The sequence below is a fragment of the Lutra lutra genome, chromosome 2 (genome assembly GCF_902655055.1).
Source record: "Lutra lutra chromosome 2, mLutLut1.2, whole genome shotgun sequence".
NCBI lineage: Eukaryota > Metazoa > Chordata > Mammalia > Carnivora > Mustelidae > Lutra > Lutra lutra.
The window spans coordinates 80,791,978-80,807,711 of record NC_062279.1 but is presented as its reverse complement, the minus strand read 5'-3'; the positions used below and the strand labels follow the sequence as shown (position 1 = coordinate 80,807,711).

At 38.4% G+C, this 15,734-nt stretch overlaps 1 protein-coding gene across 5 annotated transcripts in view; it reads left to right on the top strand.

Annotated features, from left to right (window-relative positions):
• Positions 1-3,125: 3,125 nt before the first annotated feature.
• The window catches only part of TMEM144 (transmembrane protein 144), a 71,266-nt gene continuing 58,657 nt past the window's right edge, over positions 3,126-15,734 (top strand). For all 5 annotated transcript variants that reach the window (XR_007125152.1, XR_007125153.1, XR_007125154.1 and 2 more), the window contains exons 1-5: positions 3,126-3,470; positions 7,290-7,461; positions 9,641-9,763; positions 11,941-12,040; positions 13,608-13,688. Coding sequence is in view for 2 of the 5 variants with exons in the window: in XM_047717808.1 (XP_047573764.1) it covers positions 7,353-7,461; positions 9,641-9,763; positions 11,941-12,040; positions 13,608-13,688 (413 nt within the window). In the remaining 3 variants the exon portion in view is untranslated. The remainder of the gene's footprint in view (positions 3,471-7,289; positions 7,462-9,640; positions 9,764-11,940; positions 12,041-13,607; positions 13,689-15,734) is intronic.

Here is a 15,734-nt window from a genome sequence, read left to right as displayed (position 1 = left end):
TTTATATGCTCATAAGGTATTGGGGAATGGAAGCACTCTATACTCTTATGAGTAAGTCTCCATTTTTAGTGAGCCAGGATCCCTGAACTGTAACCCTCAGAGAAGTTTCCTAACCCTTTTTTTTCTTCATCAGAGACAGGAAAACTAGAAGGGGCTCAGATAACCCAATTATTCTTCTTCCAAGTCTGATAAAGCTCTGATAAAAATGTTTATCTAGAAAACTAGGCTTTATTTCAGAGAACGGAGGTTCTGGGCATGTTTCATAATGGCTACATTTCCCCTCCTTTTGCCCGAAGCAAGAGGACATTTTTCTCTGATCTTTACTCTGAGAACCTAGCAAGACTCCTGAAGGTCAACTCCTGAAGGTATGGGTGCTCTCTGGTCACTGGGTCCTCACCATTACTGTTGAAGAGCCCTCTACCCATTACTGGCTCTGGTGAGGTCATAAGGTATGATTCTCTGCATTCACCTACCTTTGCAGTTTTCAGGGAGGTGATTTACCTTGTGACCTCAATTATCTGGTAGATGTAAGAAGAGTTGCTGATTTTCAGTGTGTTCAGCTTTCTTCTTATCTGCATGACAGGAGTGATAACTCCAAGGTCTTCAAGTGCCATAGCAGAAACCAGAATTCTAATGATATTTTTTAATACATTTTATCTTTCGACCACATAAAAGGGTGAGGTACACAGATCTTATTATGTCAGTAATAACATAAAAAGGCAAATAGGTTTAGAGAGAGCAAATGAATTTTCTAGAGATAAATGGCTAGTATATGCAGCTAACCTGGATTTTCTAGTGCCTCCCCAAACTTTTCTGATATAGGCTTTTATGTTTAGACATTAATGCATATGAAACAACTCGAAAGAAGAATTTTAGTTAAGCGGAGGACCATCCGGGTTTGGATTAGGTCTATGGCATGATGAGAAAAGCACTGGACTTGAGACATCCTTTAATAAATGTCCTCAATCCTGACTCAGCCCCCAACTCACTTTAAGATTTTAGGAAATTCACAACAATGTGAGTCTCAGTTTCTCAATGTGAATCTGAAGCAAGAATGAACCACATGATCATTGAGGTCTCCTGAAATCATGAAGTGAAACAATTCGAAGTTGGACTTAAGCACTCATATTTTGGGGGGAGAGAGGGTTTGTGAGGAAAGGAGAATTTGTTTCCTCAAAATTTTTCCGAACTCTGAATTTCTGAATTAATCTCTTCCCTTGGGTGAAAAGCCTTAGCTTCCTTAATTCTTTATATGATGTGATACTTTTCCTTCCCATCTGCTGCTTACATTATTGGGTGTGTATGCTTACACTATTGGGTGTGTGTGTGTTTGTTTATTTTGAGAGAGAGAGAGAGAGCATGAGCAGGGAGGGCCAGAGGGAGAGAAAGAGAGAGAGAGAGAATCCCAAGCAGGCTACACACTCAGTATGGAACCTGAAGCAAGGCTCAGTTTCACAACACTGAGGTCATAACCTGAGCCAAAATCCCAAGTCTGCTGCTTAACCGACTGAGCTATCCAGGTGCCCCTGGTTTTTCATTATTGTTTATGAATATGAATACTGTTTAAAGATTTTATTTTTATTTATTTATTTGACAGAGATCAAAAGTAGGCAGAAAGGTAAGCAGAGAGAGAGGAAGGGAAGCAGGCTCCCTGCTGAGCAGAGAGCCTGATGCAGGGCTCAATCCCAGGACCCTGAGACCATGACCTGAGCCAAAGGCAGAGGTTTTAACCCACTGAGCCACCCAGGTGCCCCGTGAGTACTGTTTAAAGCAGGACTTCCTTCCAGGATAACTCATCTTTGAGCAGTCCTTATGCTTTCTTCCTCTTACAACTCTACAGTCATTACCAACTACTGAATTGTCTCTGTTAACTGTCACTTCCTCAGAGAGGCCTTCCTTGATCTCTTAGACTAGGACAGAACCCGCCACTTCCCCTTTTCTGAGCTTAATTGTTCATATCTACGTTTTTTGCTCTTCTGGAATCCATATGAAGGAGGACTCCTATAGGTCACTGCTGTACTCCCAGGGCTCTTGAGTTCAGAAAAGTGCTGTCCAACAGAAATTTTTGCAATGATAGTAATGTTCTGTAATCTGCATATGTGACTATTGAGCACTTAAAAAGTTTCCAGTACAAATAAACCACTGAATGTTTACTCTAATTTGAATTCAAATAGCCATATGCAGTTAATGGCTACATCCCTGACCATGGAGGACTAGAGCAATGTTTCTCAAAATTGAAATTGAAATGTGAGGAATCAGTATTTTAACTCCTTCTCCAGGTAATTCTTCCCAACAATAAAATTTGACTATTGATCTAGAATGTGATTCTCAAGACTGGCTACACATTAGAATCATCTGGAGGAGAAAATGATACCTAAGCCACATTCCCAGAGATTCTATTTCAGCTGGTCTGCTGTGGGGTCCAGGTATTAGTATTTTAAGAAACTAAATAAAGCAGGGGCTTCTGGGTGGCTCAGTTGGTTAAAGCCTCTGCCTTCTGCTCAGGTCATGATCCCAGGGTCCTGGGATCAAGCCCCACATGGGGCTCTCTGCTTAGCAGGGAGCCTGCTTCCTCCTCTCTCTGCCTGCCTCTCTGCCTACTTGTGATCTCTGTCTGTCAAATAAATAAATAAAGCCTTAAAAAAAAAAAAAAACTAAATAAAGCAGAAAACCTCTTCAGTGATCATAATGTACAATCAAGTTTCAGAGGCCTAGAACATATGTTCTCACATGGTACTTAGTACCTATTAGATAAATACACAGAAAAACCGGTCTGTGTGCATTTAGAAATGATCAGTGATTACAAGTGAAATCTTATGATGCCACAGAGATGTTACTGACATTAGTGATTCAGAAGAATTTCTTGATGGTGATAACAAATTCAGCTTTAGGTAGCCTTTTATGATTGTATGAAATTCCTTGGCCCTTTGCTTCATCCATAATTAGTACAAATACCACCTAACTCTGTCACCTTTAGAGGGTGACTCGCACAGAGCTCCCTAAACGATCATCTCTTAAAATACACAAAAGCCTTTCTAGTTTCCTGGTTGATCCACACACTGCCCAAAGACGCCTCCTCAGGGTCACGTGAGTCACAAGACCGCGCTCCCCGCGCAGCAGTTGGAGAAGGTGTTTCTCAACCTGCAGCCCTGGGTGGCCTCCACGTCTCCTTTATTGCAGTACTCCCTCCTTCTCCAGGCGTTGTGCCCTAATTGTCCCCGCAGGAAAATAATGGCTGGCTGGGCAGCTGGGTCGCGCGGAGGCAACAGACCTCTGGGTCATAGGTGCTAGAGCCCGCCCTTCTCCCGCCCAGTCATAGGTAATTTGTCCCGGCCGGAAGTAAAGGCCGGCGGGGCTGTCCCAGCAGCTGGGGAATAGGCGGGTGCGGGCTCCGCCGCTGGCACTGGGGAGACGGACCAGACCGAGTGGGTGCTGAGCTGGAGGGAGTTACAGCGCCAGCCCCGATCGCAGTGAGTACAAGCAACCAACTCGAAGGAACCCGGTAGCTTTGCAGTGGAGCGTCTCCTGATTTTTCAGAATGCGCTGATGATTAAAAAGAAAAAAAAAATCAAAGCTCAGAATAAAAAAGAGAAAAAGAAAGATCAGAGCTCAGAATAAGTATGTTCAAGCACTGAGAATTTTACCGAGGATGTCGGCAGATCTTGCCGGGAGAGTTGAGGAAATTAACATGAAACTAAAACTGAAATCTTAGTCGCAGTAGAAGAAGCATTATTGATTAGAACGTGCCAAGTCCTAACAAAAAAAAAGGTCTACATAGAAGTTTAAATTGACAGGAAAAATTAAGAGGAAAAACATTTACAAATAAATGAAATAAAAGTACAAAAAGAAAAATGAATGAATAAAATATCAGAGAACACTTGACGGCAAGCACTTAAAAACTATTTTATTTAAGTGGTTTGAGACTTGTTAACAAGTCTGCACTAAAAAGAATTGGGAGTTATGTGCTAAAAGTGATATTGCTTCACTTTTGCATATAAATTTTATTGATTTAGGAAGGTAGATTCTTCCTTAACAATGGTGTGTATTGCCAACTTGCCAGCCCACATTGAAATTAGGTCACTTGCTTTCTGAAATGTCCTGGACCTGTATGCAATAAATTTCATTTATTTGCAGGATATAACTTTAATATTGATAATGTTTACTCAGCAGTCAAAATGCAGTTCATACTCTCAGATTAGCTCTTCAAATTATTACTGCAATAGCAATGAAATCTAAGAGGTTTAGGGCTGTCAATGGTCTTTAATAAAGCCATCTTTTCACTTAAATAATTTGCCACTTCTGAAAGTTAGGCATTCTCTTATCAGTTTGTGTTTATAGAGGTTTTGTTTCACTTTGCTTATTTTAATTTAAATGGAAAAAACTAATTTCTGAGCTATCACCAATATCGTGTCTTCTTAGTCCTGTGATATCCTTCCCAGGTAACTCCAGTTCCTTGGAGCTATTACGGTCCTGATATTTTAGCAGCAGTACACCTGCTTGATTCTTGAGCGATATTCCATGTAAGCCATTGCAGGGCTAAACTTTACTTGTGCCTAACAATAGGACTATTATTTTTATTGAAGTAGTGTTATTATGTCAGTGTTTCAGTATGTCTCAGGGTCTCTTCCTCAATTTCATCCCCAAGGAGGATATTGTCTTACCAGCATTTGTTTTGGTTTGTTTTAAGAAAGCCCATACAATTTCAAATAGATGTTTTTCTTACTAAGATTTATTGAGAAATTTTGAAGTTATCCCTGTTTTCAGTTAAATTATCCTTAATAATGCCAAAGGATATATGTCATAGGCAGTTCTATATTTAATATTCTTTGCAAGAACACATAACAATACATGGAAAAATGAAACACCTTTATTTTTTTAAGATTTATTTATTTATTTGAGAGATAGAGAGAGTACCCCAGCAGGAGCATGGAGGGGGGTGCAGGGAGGGATAGAGGAAGACAGAGAGAGCATCTCAAGCAGACTCCCCACTGAGCATAGAGCCCCATGCATGGTTCAATCCCAGGATCCTGATATCATGACCTGAACTTAAACCACGGTCAGACGTGTAACTGACTGAGCCACCCAGGTACCCTAAAATACCTTTATGGTAAATATCATTGTAAAATAAAACAGCAAGGAAAGCTGATTTCAGGTGTACTTTATTCAACACATACCCCAAGAAGTCATCATAACATTAAATTTGGAGGGGGGAAAAAGACTGGATTGATTACCTTCCATTCCTGAGGGCTTAAGGAGATGAAGTGAACCAAAAAGTCAGTGCACAAAATATGATTTCAAAATGATATTGTGGGAAGATTCTGATTACCTCCTATGATAAAATGACTCATTTGTGTTATTTTTTCCTCAGGTAGATTATACAATTAAAAGAGTAAATTATATTCAATAGCCTTTTCTAATGTTATGAAGAATGTCTGATTCTTGGCTCTTTGTGGTTTAGATCCTTTTCTTCAAAAGGAACCAGAACTTTTTGACAAGCTTAGCAGGGCTCTCCAATAGAACTTCCTCTAATGGCGGAAATATTCTATCATCTGCATTGTTCAGATAACTACTGGCTATATGTGACTATCAAGCATTTCATATTAATTACCTTGGCTAAGGAACTGATTTTTTTTACCTAATTTTAATGAAAATTTAGGTAGCCACATGTGGCTAGTGGCTACCAGATTCCACAGATGGTTAACTGCCTCACATTGTTCTACTGACTAGGTGATAGCATTGTGCTCCATACCACAGTCATTCTTGTATTTTAGGAGATTCCTTTTTTTTTTCATTCCAAATTTTTATTTAAATTCTAGTTAATTGACATATATTGTAATATTGACTTCAGGAGTAGAATTTAGTAATTCATCACTTACATATAACACCCAGTGCTCATCACAACAAGTATTCTCCTTAACCATCGCCCGTTTAGCCCACTCCCCACCCACCTCCCTCCATCAACCCTCAGTTTATTCTCTATCCTTAGGAGCCTAGGATAGGGATCCCTAGGTGGCTCAGGGTGGCCTGGGATCAAGTCTGGTTTTTCCCTCTGCCTGCCACTCCCCCTGCTTGTGCTCTCTCTCTCTCTCTCTCTGACAAATAAAATCTTTAAAGAAAAAATGTTAAAAAAAAAAAAAAATTTTAGGAGATTCCTGAAGGGATACCTCAAGGACCTAAACCTTGAAGAGATTTAAGAAATTCTTGAAGAGATCTTTAAAGGGTTCTTTTATCTGTTTAGTTATTTTTTCTTTTTAAGTCATAAAGATATAAGGTTTCATGAACTACTTCAACTAATACACACCATGAGGGTACTACTGATGAGGACAGTGCCTTTGTCTCTACGTAATCCCTGAATCTATAGCAGCAACACAATCTACATGTGCCCTTAAGCTCCTATCTAAAATTTTTTAAAAGCTTTTGCTTTTGAAGCACTGATAGTTCTTTTTTTATATATTTATATTAAAAAGAGGGGAAGGGGCAGAGGGAGAAAGAATTTCAAACAGGATCCATGCCTAAGGCAGAGCCCCAAATGGGAACCGATCTCATAACCCTGAGATCATGACCTAAGCTGAAATCAAAAGTCAGATGCTTAAACAGCTGAGCAGCCCAGGCTCCCCAGACTGTAAGTTCTGAAAGTCTTCACATTTTTAATTGTCATTAATTGTCATTTCATTTTTAATTGTCACAACAACCGTTTGAAGTAAATTGAGTCCTGGTCCACCACAAATCTTTTCATTATGCCAGTCCACGTACACAAGAGAATTTTTTTATAATATAATAAGAATTATCTGCAGAAGTGCCTGGGTGGCTCAGTTCGTTAAGCATCCAGCTATTGGTTTCAGCTCAGTTTGTGATCTTGGGGTCCTGGGATGGAGCCCTGAGTTGGGCTCTGAGCTCAGTGGGGAGGCTGCTTAAGGATTCTCTCTCTCCTCTCCACCTCATCCCCACTCTCTCTCTTTTTCTCAAATCAGTGAATGAATCTTAAAAAAAAAAAAAAAAACTGTCTCCAGATTTTGGAAGAAGTTAGATTTTCAAGCTCTGAAGACAAAGTTTTTTTTTTTTTAAATTGTAGATTAATGATCAAAAACTATTTGTTGGTAAAATAAAAGAAAAAAACAAATGAACGTGGAGTATGAACATAATACATAATTTCATAGTGTCCTAACTTTTTATCTGGAAGAAGGAATTTTAGCATTACTTTTTGAAAAGCTCAATAAATATCACATAGTAATCACAATTTATTCATAGTCTCACAATTTCTTACTGGTTTTATTTTTATTTTATTTCAGAAGCTCTTGAAAAGGACATCAAGTGCAAAGTGAACCAGCTCACTCCCAGGCAGTACTGGAACCATGAGCAGTAACGCAACAGACCTGACCGTTGGTTTTGTGTCCTCTTCTGTAGCTGTCCTTTTGTTTGGCTCAAACTTTGTACCACTTAAAAAATACGATACTGGTGATGGTAATTATTCTTCCTTCATAGTTAACTTTAAATTATATATAAATGTGAAGTTCTCTTTTTTGGTGGTTTTTTTGTGGTTTTATTTGTTTGTTTGTTTTTAACGATGGCTACAAACTTTATTCTACCTGGCACCACATAAATAGAACTTATAAATAAATCCTTTGATAATGCTCATTCCATTTTTTCTGAGATTTAGTCAGTATAGATTGGTCTTAAGGTTGTGTTTCATGGTAAAGCTAGGAGAGTGACTATCAGGAAAGACTTTTAGCCTTATCTGTTATGTTTACAGAAGAAGAAAGTTAGTTCTACCAATATACACTTGTTTTGAAAACGCAAATTGCAAATACACTTCATATAATAGAGAACAGTTTGAGCACAACATGGATTTTGTGCTTATGCGCCATTTTGACTCTGATACAACACTAGGTGAGCACAGAAAATGGCACCCAGATGAATAAAAGTACATAGGAAAGCATGAGATGCGCTTGCTCACACACCCCTCAACATTCCAAGGCTCCCTCAGTACCACACCTGTTCACATCTGGTGTTAGGATCCCCCCATCCACCAGCTTCACAATAGCTCCAAACTGCCTCACTTCTGATGCCCACTCCCATAAACAACCTTCAAGTCTTTTTCAAGTTGAGGTGCCATATTTATTGTAATACTTGTGAATTTAACCACTTAGCTAGTGTAAAACTGTACTTTTTTTAAATTGGGTTCCTGTCTTTTTTTTTTTTTAACTAGGTTCCTGTCTTTTTCTTTAAACACATTGTTGATGAAATGTTTTTTGAGTGTTGTTCCCTTTTCCCCATAAAAACTGTGGTTTTTATTATGTGATTTTGCATAGTGCGGTGTTTTTAGGAATGCACGTGGCATGTTAAAGTTGACCTGACTGTAATGTGAACTTCGGGAAAGAGAAGCAGGAGGTTGATTGTTTGTTTTTTGTTTTTTAATCCACCTGCCTATATATAGTCAGGAGAAGAAGACGTTCAGATGTTATGCTGAACACCTGGTGGGAAGCCCTTACTTTATCACCTCTGTTCCTTTTGTCTTGCTACTACTTAATAGAATTACAAATCTTTTTCCCCAGAGCTTTTCTCCTCTTTTTCTTTGGAATTAGGATGGAAATGGAAACTACTAAAAGAAGAACAAAATCTATACTGAGGGGTAGAGGAACTGGTTTTCAGGTGTCTCCCAACTACTGTGATCCTGGACAAGTCTCACCAGCTCTTCTGTTCTCAGTTCTCAATTCTAAAATGAAAAACTTGTAAGATGAAGTTCTCTTTCATCTCTGTGATCTTCCTTTTTTGCCCTAGGGGCTAACAGCCACTTTTTTTTTTCTCTCTCTCTCTCTCCTCCACCATGAGATTGAATTGAAATAGGCAAAAATCTTCCACAGGTAGAGTCAGAAGTGCTACAGTGAGTTATCCCTGCCCTAGTATTTCTTCCTATATCGACTATTTCTTTAACCTATGAATCCCTAAACCCTTGAGGGAACAGAAGCCTGGTATAGCTAGACTTCATATCACCATGTCATCTTCAGCTAACTGGCAGATGGCAACCCAGAGCACAGAAAGGAGAGTGCCCCAACCCAGAATGCTAATTCTTAGGTTTGGACTGTCAGGCTCATCACAGGCATTCAACTCTAGCTGTGAGGGGTCTACCTGTGGCCATAAGTGGCTTTGTGTTTATCCCAATGGTGGTATAAATGATCCCGAATGGTCTAAATTACCATTGTGCTATTGAAGTTCTTAATGCTATGTTTTGGTGAAAGATGGCACTAGGTGTGGCATTCAAATAAAAATATATAGATTTGGGCTTACCAATACTCTTTGGTAGAAAATTCTTGATTTGTCTAACAGGTGAAACAAACAAAAGAATGTTAAGCAGGAATGCACTGTCCTTGGCAAGCTCTGGAGTAAACAGTAGGTTTAAATTTCAGCTCTACATTAGCTGTTGAGACACATTGCTTCATCTCACATTCATTTTCTCCGTCTTTAAACTAGGGTTAACTATGATGCATAGTAGTTGTAAAAATTACATTAAGTGTGCAAAGTACCTGCATATAGGCATTCATTAAGTGGTGACCATTCCTCTAATAATATTGCTTTGATACCCCTAAGGGTTAATTTACTCAAATCAGTTTGAACCACTGAAACCAATTTCTTTTATTTCCAGGAATGTTTCTCCAGTGGGTACTTTGTGCTGCCATATGGTTGATTGCCGTGGTGGTCAATCTGATATTACATTGCCCTAAATTTTGGCCTTTTGCAATGGTTGGCGGCTGCATTTGGGCAACAGGTAATGCATGATTTAATTTATTTGGTAATCACTTAATACTATGACCACAATAACTCTGGTTCATAATAAAAAGAGATAGCACAAACAACAATTCTGAATAATCCTTAGACATAGATACTAGAAATTCATTTCATTCAGATGCTCAATAAATATTTTGGGTACATTTTCTGACTTTTTCCTCTTAATGATTTCTTTCTTAGTTCCTGATAAAAATGATAGCAAAAATGTTTCAGTTGCTCTCTTTCTGTTCAAGCATAACTCATATATTAGTTTAAGTGCTCTAGGCTTTCTTTTCTCTATGTTAATTGGAAAATGTTTTTTTTAAATAGTAGTCTCTACTAATATAGTATTTAAGACTTGTTCTTAAAAGTTGGCAGACACATTTTCATTTCAAAAGCATTGGCAAAAAAAAAAAAAAAAAGCAAACAAAAATCTTCCCTCTGTTGCTTTAACAATATCTGAAATTATGTAACTGGAATTTATACCTTTGGCCCGTCAGGACAGTTTTTCTTCTATTAATATAAATATATCCCAGGAGAATTCTATTCTATTTAGCAAAAAGATTTCCAAGTATCAAAGATTTTTGGAGGTTAATTTCATTAAAAGCAAGTAAATTTTAAAATATTAAAAACTTATTAGGTACCCACTAAATTTGAATCTCTGCAGAATTAAATGATTTAGTGAAGTTCCTGAGTTGGAGGACAAAAGAGCTCACTTTTAAATTTCCACTGGAATTTAAGTTATTATACCTCATTTATACCTTGGTACAATTATGTTTATCACATCTAATGGGGAGAGAGAAACAGAAAGCTCACTGTATCCTACATCTCTTTATAACAACTATAATATTTATAATTACCCAGCAGGCTCTATTGGGATTCAGTGGGGAGGGTTGTAATTTGAGAAATATTGCAGATGTGGATGGTATAGGTCATAGTAACGGAATGGAGATGGGGAGTAGAGGAAAGGGAGCAGCCAATGATGATGTAGGGATTTTATCATAGGTGATTAGGAGGGTGGTGGTATCACTGATACAGGTGATGAAAATAGAAGTATGTGTCCAAAAAGAAAAATGATGAGTTCAGTTTGGGACCTTTTGAGACTGAAGTTCCTGTTGTTCCCACATTGGGGGACATCTGGTTGGAGATGTCCTGTTGGGAACAGACACTAAAACTGTGAGAAGGTCCAGGCTAGAGCAATAGCACTGGGAGTATGTGTCTCTAATTGATAGCTGAAATCTTGAAAGGGCAAGTGCCCAAAGAAGGCTATATAGCAAGAGGAAGAATGTGTTCAAGGGGAAATATTTAGGGGGCACCTAAATCCAGACAGTATGACAAGAAAGAGTACCCTGTGACAGAGAGAGACAAGAAGGAATCAGGAAATGAAGGCATATTGAAAGCCACCAGAGGAAATCTTTCAAGAGAAGATTGCAGGACTGAGGCCAGACTGCTGAGTGGTTAAGAACTATTAAAAAAAAAAAAAAAAAATCATGCATTTGGTCCTGAGTGACCTTCCAGAGCACAAAGCACTGAATACAGGGTTTTAGAAGGTATGTCAGTGAGCATGGGAGAGCATAGTCTGGGGCCATATTGGGCCAAAGACTTCTGGTCTTTGGCTCTGGTTCAAGTCTAAGAGGATAGTCACCACTGATTTTATCATTGACAGTTTCTACAAGAAGTTATAGAATAGAGACCTACGTTAAGGATAAAGAGTGCTGGTGCAATTAGGCAAAGAGCTAATTCATCATTTTTCTTTGTAGGATTTTGTTTTATGCCTAGTTCTTTTAGCAATCATCAACCTGAGTTTAATGCCCAAAAGTGTAGTTACTTAATTTAAAAACTGAGGAATTGTGCTTGTGCTTTCCTAAATTTGTCCAAATCCCATAAACTTCATCTGAAGTTAAAAATTAATTCAATTTGGGGCACCTGGGTGGCTCAGTGCCTTCGGCTCAGGTCATGTTCTCCGGGTTCTGGGATATAACCTCTCTGTTCAGCAGGGAGCTTGCTTCCCCCTCTCCCGCTGCCTGCCTCTCTGCCTACTTGTGATCTTTCCCTCTGTCAAATAAATTAATAAATCTTTTTTTAAAAATTAATTCAATTTAAAAAAAATTAATTCAATTTATAAATTTATTTTTGTATTAGAAATAACATATTTTTTTCTGTATGTTATATCTCCAGGGAACATTGCTGTTGTCCCAATTATCAAAACCATTGGTTTAGGCCTTGGAATCTTAATCTGGGGATCATTTAATACCTTAACTGGCTGGGCAAGCTCAAGGTAACACAAAGTAATTTCAACTAAGATTCTCTACACTGATGTAAGGCAAGTCCTAGGGATTGGGCTAGCTGAGAGGAATAACCTGGTTTTTACCCTTACAGAGATTATAGCTGGTAAGACATACACATGAAATATGCTACTTTTAATTATTATTTGCCTGAAATTCTAATATCCCATCTAAATATTTGGTTAAGATACAGTAAAAAATTAACTCCTCAGACCAGAAGAAGGAAGAAAGGAGGGAAACTGATGTGCATTTCCCTTTTTTATTGTGTGACAATTTCTTGGACATGTTATATGCATCATTCTCCTCTCACTTTCACAAACATGAGGTAAAGCACTGCCTTAGAGCTGAGAGACAAGGAGACTGAGTAACTTGCTGAATGTCACGGAATGAATAAGCTAGGCTTCAAACCCAGGTCTTCTAGTTCTAAAGCACATATTCCTTATGGATCCTGGGCCATGGTCAAAAAACCATGGCCCACCTTCCCAGCCACTTTTGTAAATAAAGTTTTCTGGAACACAACCAAACCCATCCATTACATATTGTCTCTGGCTGCTTTTAAGCTAGAGTGGCAGAGCTGAGTAATTGCAAGAGATCATCTGGCCCACAAAGCCTAAAATATTTACTCTCTGGCCCCTGCCAGCCCCAGCTCTGGAGGGGTCCAGCAGGGTCACCATAAATTAAAATTTGATAAAATTAAATATTCAGTTCCACGCTGCACTGCTCATAGATCAAGTGTTCAATAGCCACAGATGGCCAGAAACTACCCTGTTACACTGTGCACCTGTAGAAGACCCCCCCCCATTATCATAGAAACTTCTATTTGATTGTGCTGCCCTTGTTCGGTATTCAAATTAACACTCAAGTGGAGTTTGAGAAAAGGAATACAAAGGAGGGTGTCACTCTTACCTTAATTTTGGGGCTCCTCTTCCCTCTCAAAGCATCAACCTCAGTAATAATAAAACAAATTAACTTCCAATCTGTTCTGTCCTTTCCCCGTTCTTTCACCAGCTTCTCACAGGTGTATTTTCTTTTGCTTCTTCTACTTGCCTCTTTCATTCTTGCCCTGAATGGGCAACAGTACTAACAGTAATTGTTAGTAACAAATGCTACAGTTGATGTCAAGGCATGAAAAAAAAAAAAAAGGTGATGCCAAAATGTTGTGATCTTTAACCAAGCAGTTACTTAAACGTCTGTCTCAATAAACACTGTACAAAATTGCAGCCAATTAATTAGGATTCACTGAGCCACTAATGTATTTTGTTTTTCTTCTTCCTTAATCTTAATAAGAAAGGACACTCACAAGAACTTTTATGTATACTAACTCATTTTAGATATCTTTATAAGAAGGAATGGATATATATGACAATTATACCTACCTTATAGGTATCCCATTTTAAACATGAGGAATTGAAGCACGGCAAAGAGTTGTTCAAGTCACAGTTAGTAAGAGAGGGATGTAGGATTTGAATCCAGGGATCTGACCCTGAGTTCATGCTCTTGAACACTGTGATGAACACATTTTCAAAAATAGCTATGCTGATGCAGCTTTCTCAATTCCAGGTTTGGCTGGTTTGGAATGGATGCAGAAGAAGTATCAAAACCGGTGCTAAATTACGTCGGAGCTGGATTATCAGTAGTGAGGTACACAGTCGTTTTGGACTTAACTCTTCTTCTAAAAGTTTAGAATGCCTTTCAGAGATCCCAATGTGTTTACATTTTTTTTAAACCTGCATTTCATAAAAGTGCGATGATTTGCCCTCTGATTCTTCATTTATATTCACAGATTTGGCTTTCAAGGACAAAAGTGTCAGCTCTGGGGTCCCAAGTCCCAAGCCCCAGCTTTAGTTCTCAAAAGCTCTGAGACCCCGGAAAATCATTGAGCTGTTTTGAAGCTCATTTGCATTTATCTGTGATCTTTAGAAAAATCTTAGTACATAGGTCCTAAATTAGAATCAAAAGGCACATTATTTTGCAAACTCAACTATACTCTATAAATAAATGTTATGCTGGCTCCCCAGTGCCCCTGGAGTAGTCCTTGATTCTCTCCTCTTATCTTCTCTCATTACTCACTTCCTCTTTGCTCACCCCTCACCCCCCACCCCACCCCCACCTGCTGTCACTTCATCTCTGCTCATCCCAGTCAGATAACTACTCTCTCACATATGAAAACATGTATTCATTTAAATATGTGTTTTGGGATGTATCTGTGTCTAGTCATATGCACTATGTGAATAAAGATGAAAATGACTTTAGCGCCTGGGTGGCTCAGTGGGTTAAGCCGCTGCCTTCGGCTCAGGTCATGATCTCAGGGTTCTGGGATCAAGTCCCGCATGGGGCTCTCTGCTCAGCGGGGAGCCTGCTTCCCTCTCTCTTTCTCTGCCTGCCTCTGTCTACTGTGATCTCTCTCTGTCAAATAAATAAATAAAATCTTAAAAAAAAAAAGAAAGAAAAGAAAATGACTTTAAATCTCTATAGGTCAGTGTTCAATCAATAAAACTCCAGCAGGAATTAGGTCACCTTAAATTCAGTCCCCTTTCCTTTCTAGTCTCCATTTATATTCCCTCAGTGCTTCACATAATGGATAGCCGTGCCTGGAAAGATTTTAGTACTTTTTTATTCTTCAGGGAAAGAACACTCTATTTCTCTTCCTCCTGCAATGATGGCTTTTCCCCTGCCACATTCAGGAACAATCTCTTTGTCATTGAAATGTTGCCTAAGAGAGTGGTTCCAGGCCAATTGGAGAAGAAATAACATAGGTTATTCTAAAAAAGCAGATTCCTGACATTTTTGGTTAGAGGCAATTTTCTGTATTTTGTACAATTCACAGAGCATCCTAGCTTTGAATAGCTCTCCCAAAAACAATTTATTTACACCCCAAAATTGTAATGTAGCATGCCCTAGTTTTGACTTAATAGTAATTTAAGGCCAAATTATTCAGTCTGTCAGGCATTGTTTTTCTCCATATTTCTTCTTTCTTTAGAAAGTGTCCATTCTCTAAAATGGCAAATTATTCATGTTCTACCCACTTCTATCTGTATGCCCTTGGGCAAATCACTTAATTTCTCCAAGTCTTGATTTCTTCATCTGGGGCTAAAGTGAGGGAAATAATTGTGTCAGCCTTATAAAATATTTTGAAGATGAAATGAAAAGAAATATGCTAAGTACTTTGTATATTGCTAGGTAGATGGCTAACACTCTAAAATTTGGGTAATTTGTACTATAATAATCATTATTTGTATCAATAGCTAGTTCATGTTCAATTACTGGTTTCCCCTGGGGGGGGTGTTATTCAGCTCTGTAGTAAGCTGTCGGTGCACTTGGAGATCATGCAGTTTGGTTTGGAGCTTAGTCTGTGCCACAGAAATGTGATTATCTCTTCCTGTAGGGCATTCCAACTCCCTTCTGGGTTTCTTTACCAAGAGGACCTCTGGAAGCTTTTGTTTCATTATTTTAACTCCATTAAATCAGTTAGTTCAAAAGGCATTCATTGAATAAGCTTGGAGTTTCATGGCCTGTATAAGGAAACTTAGAATATGGTCATATTTGTTTAGTCACCTCCTATTGCTCTTCTTTTTAAAAGGATAGGTGAGATAGATTGTTTCTAGCCTTACATTTTTCCTATATGTGGTATCACTCAGTTTCTACAACTAAAATCACTCTAGGTATTTTATTTTATTTTATTTTATT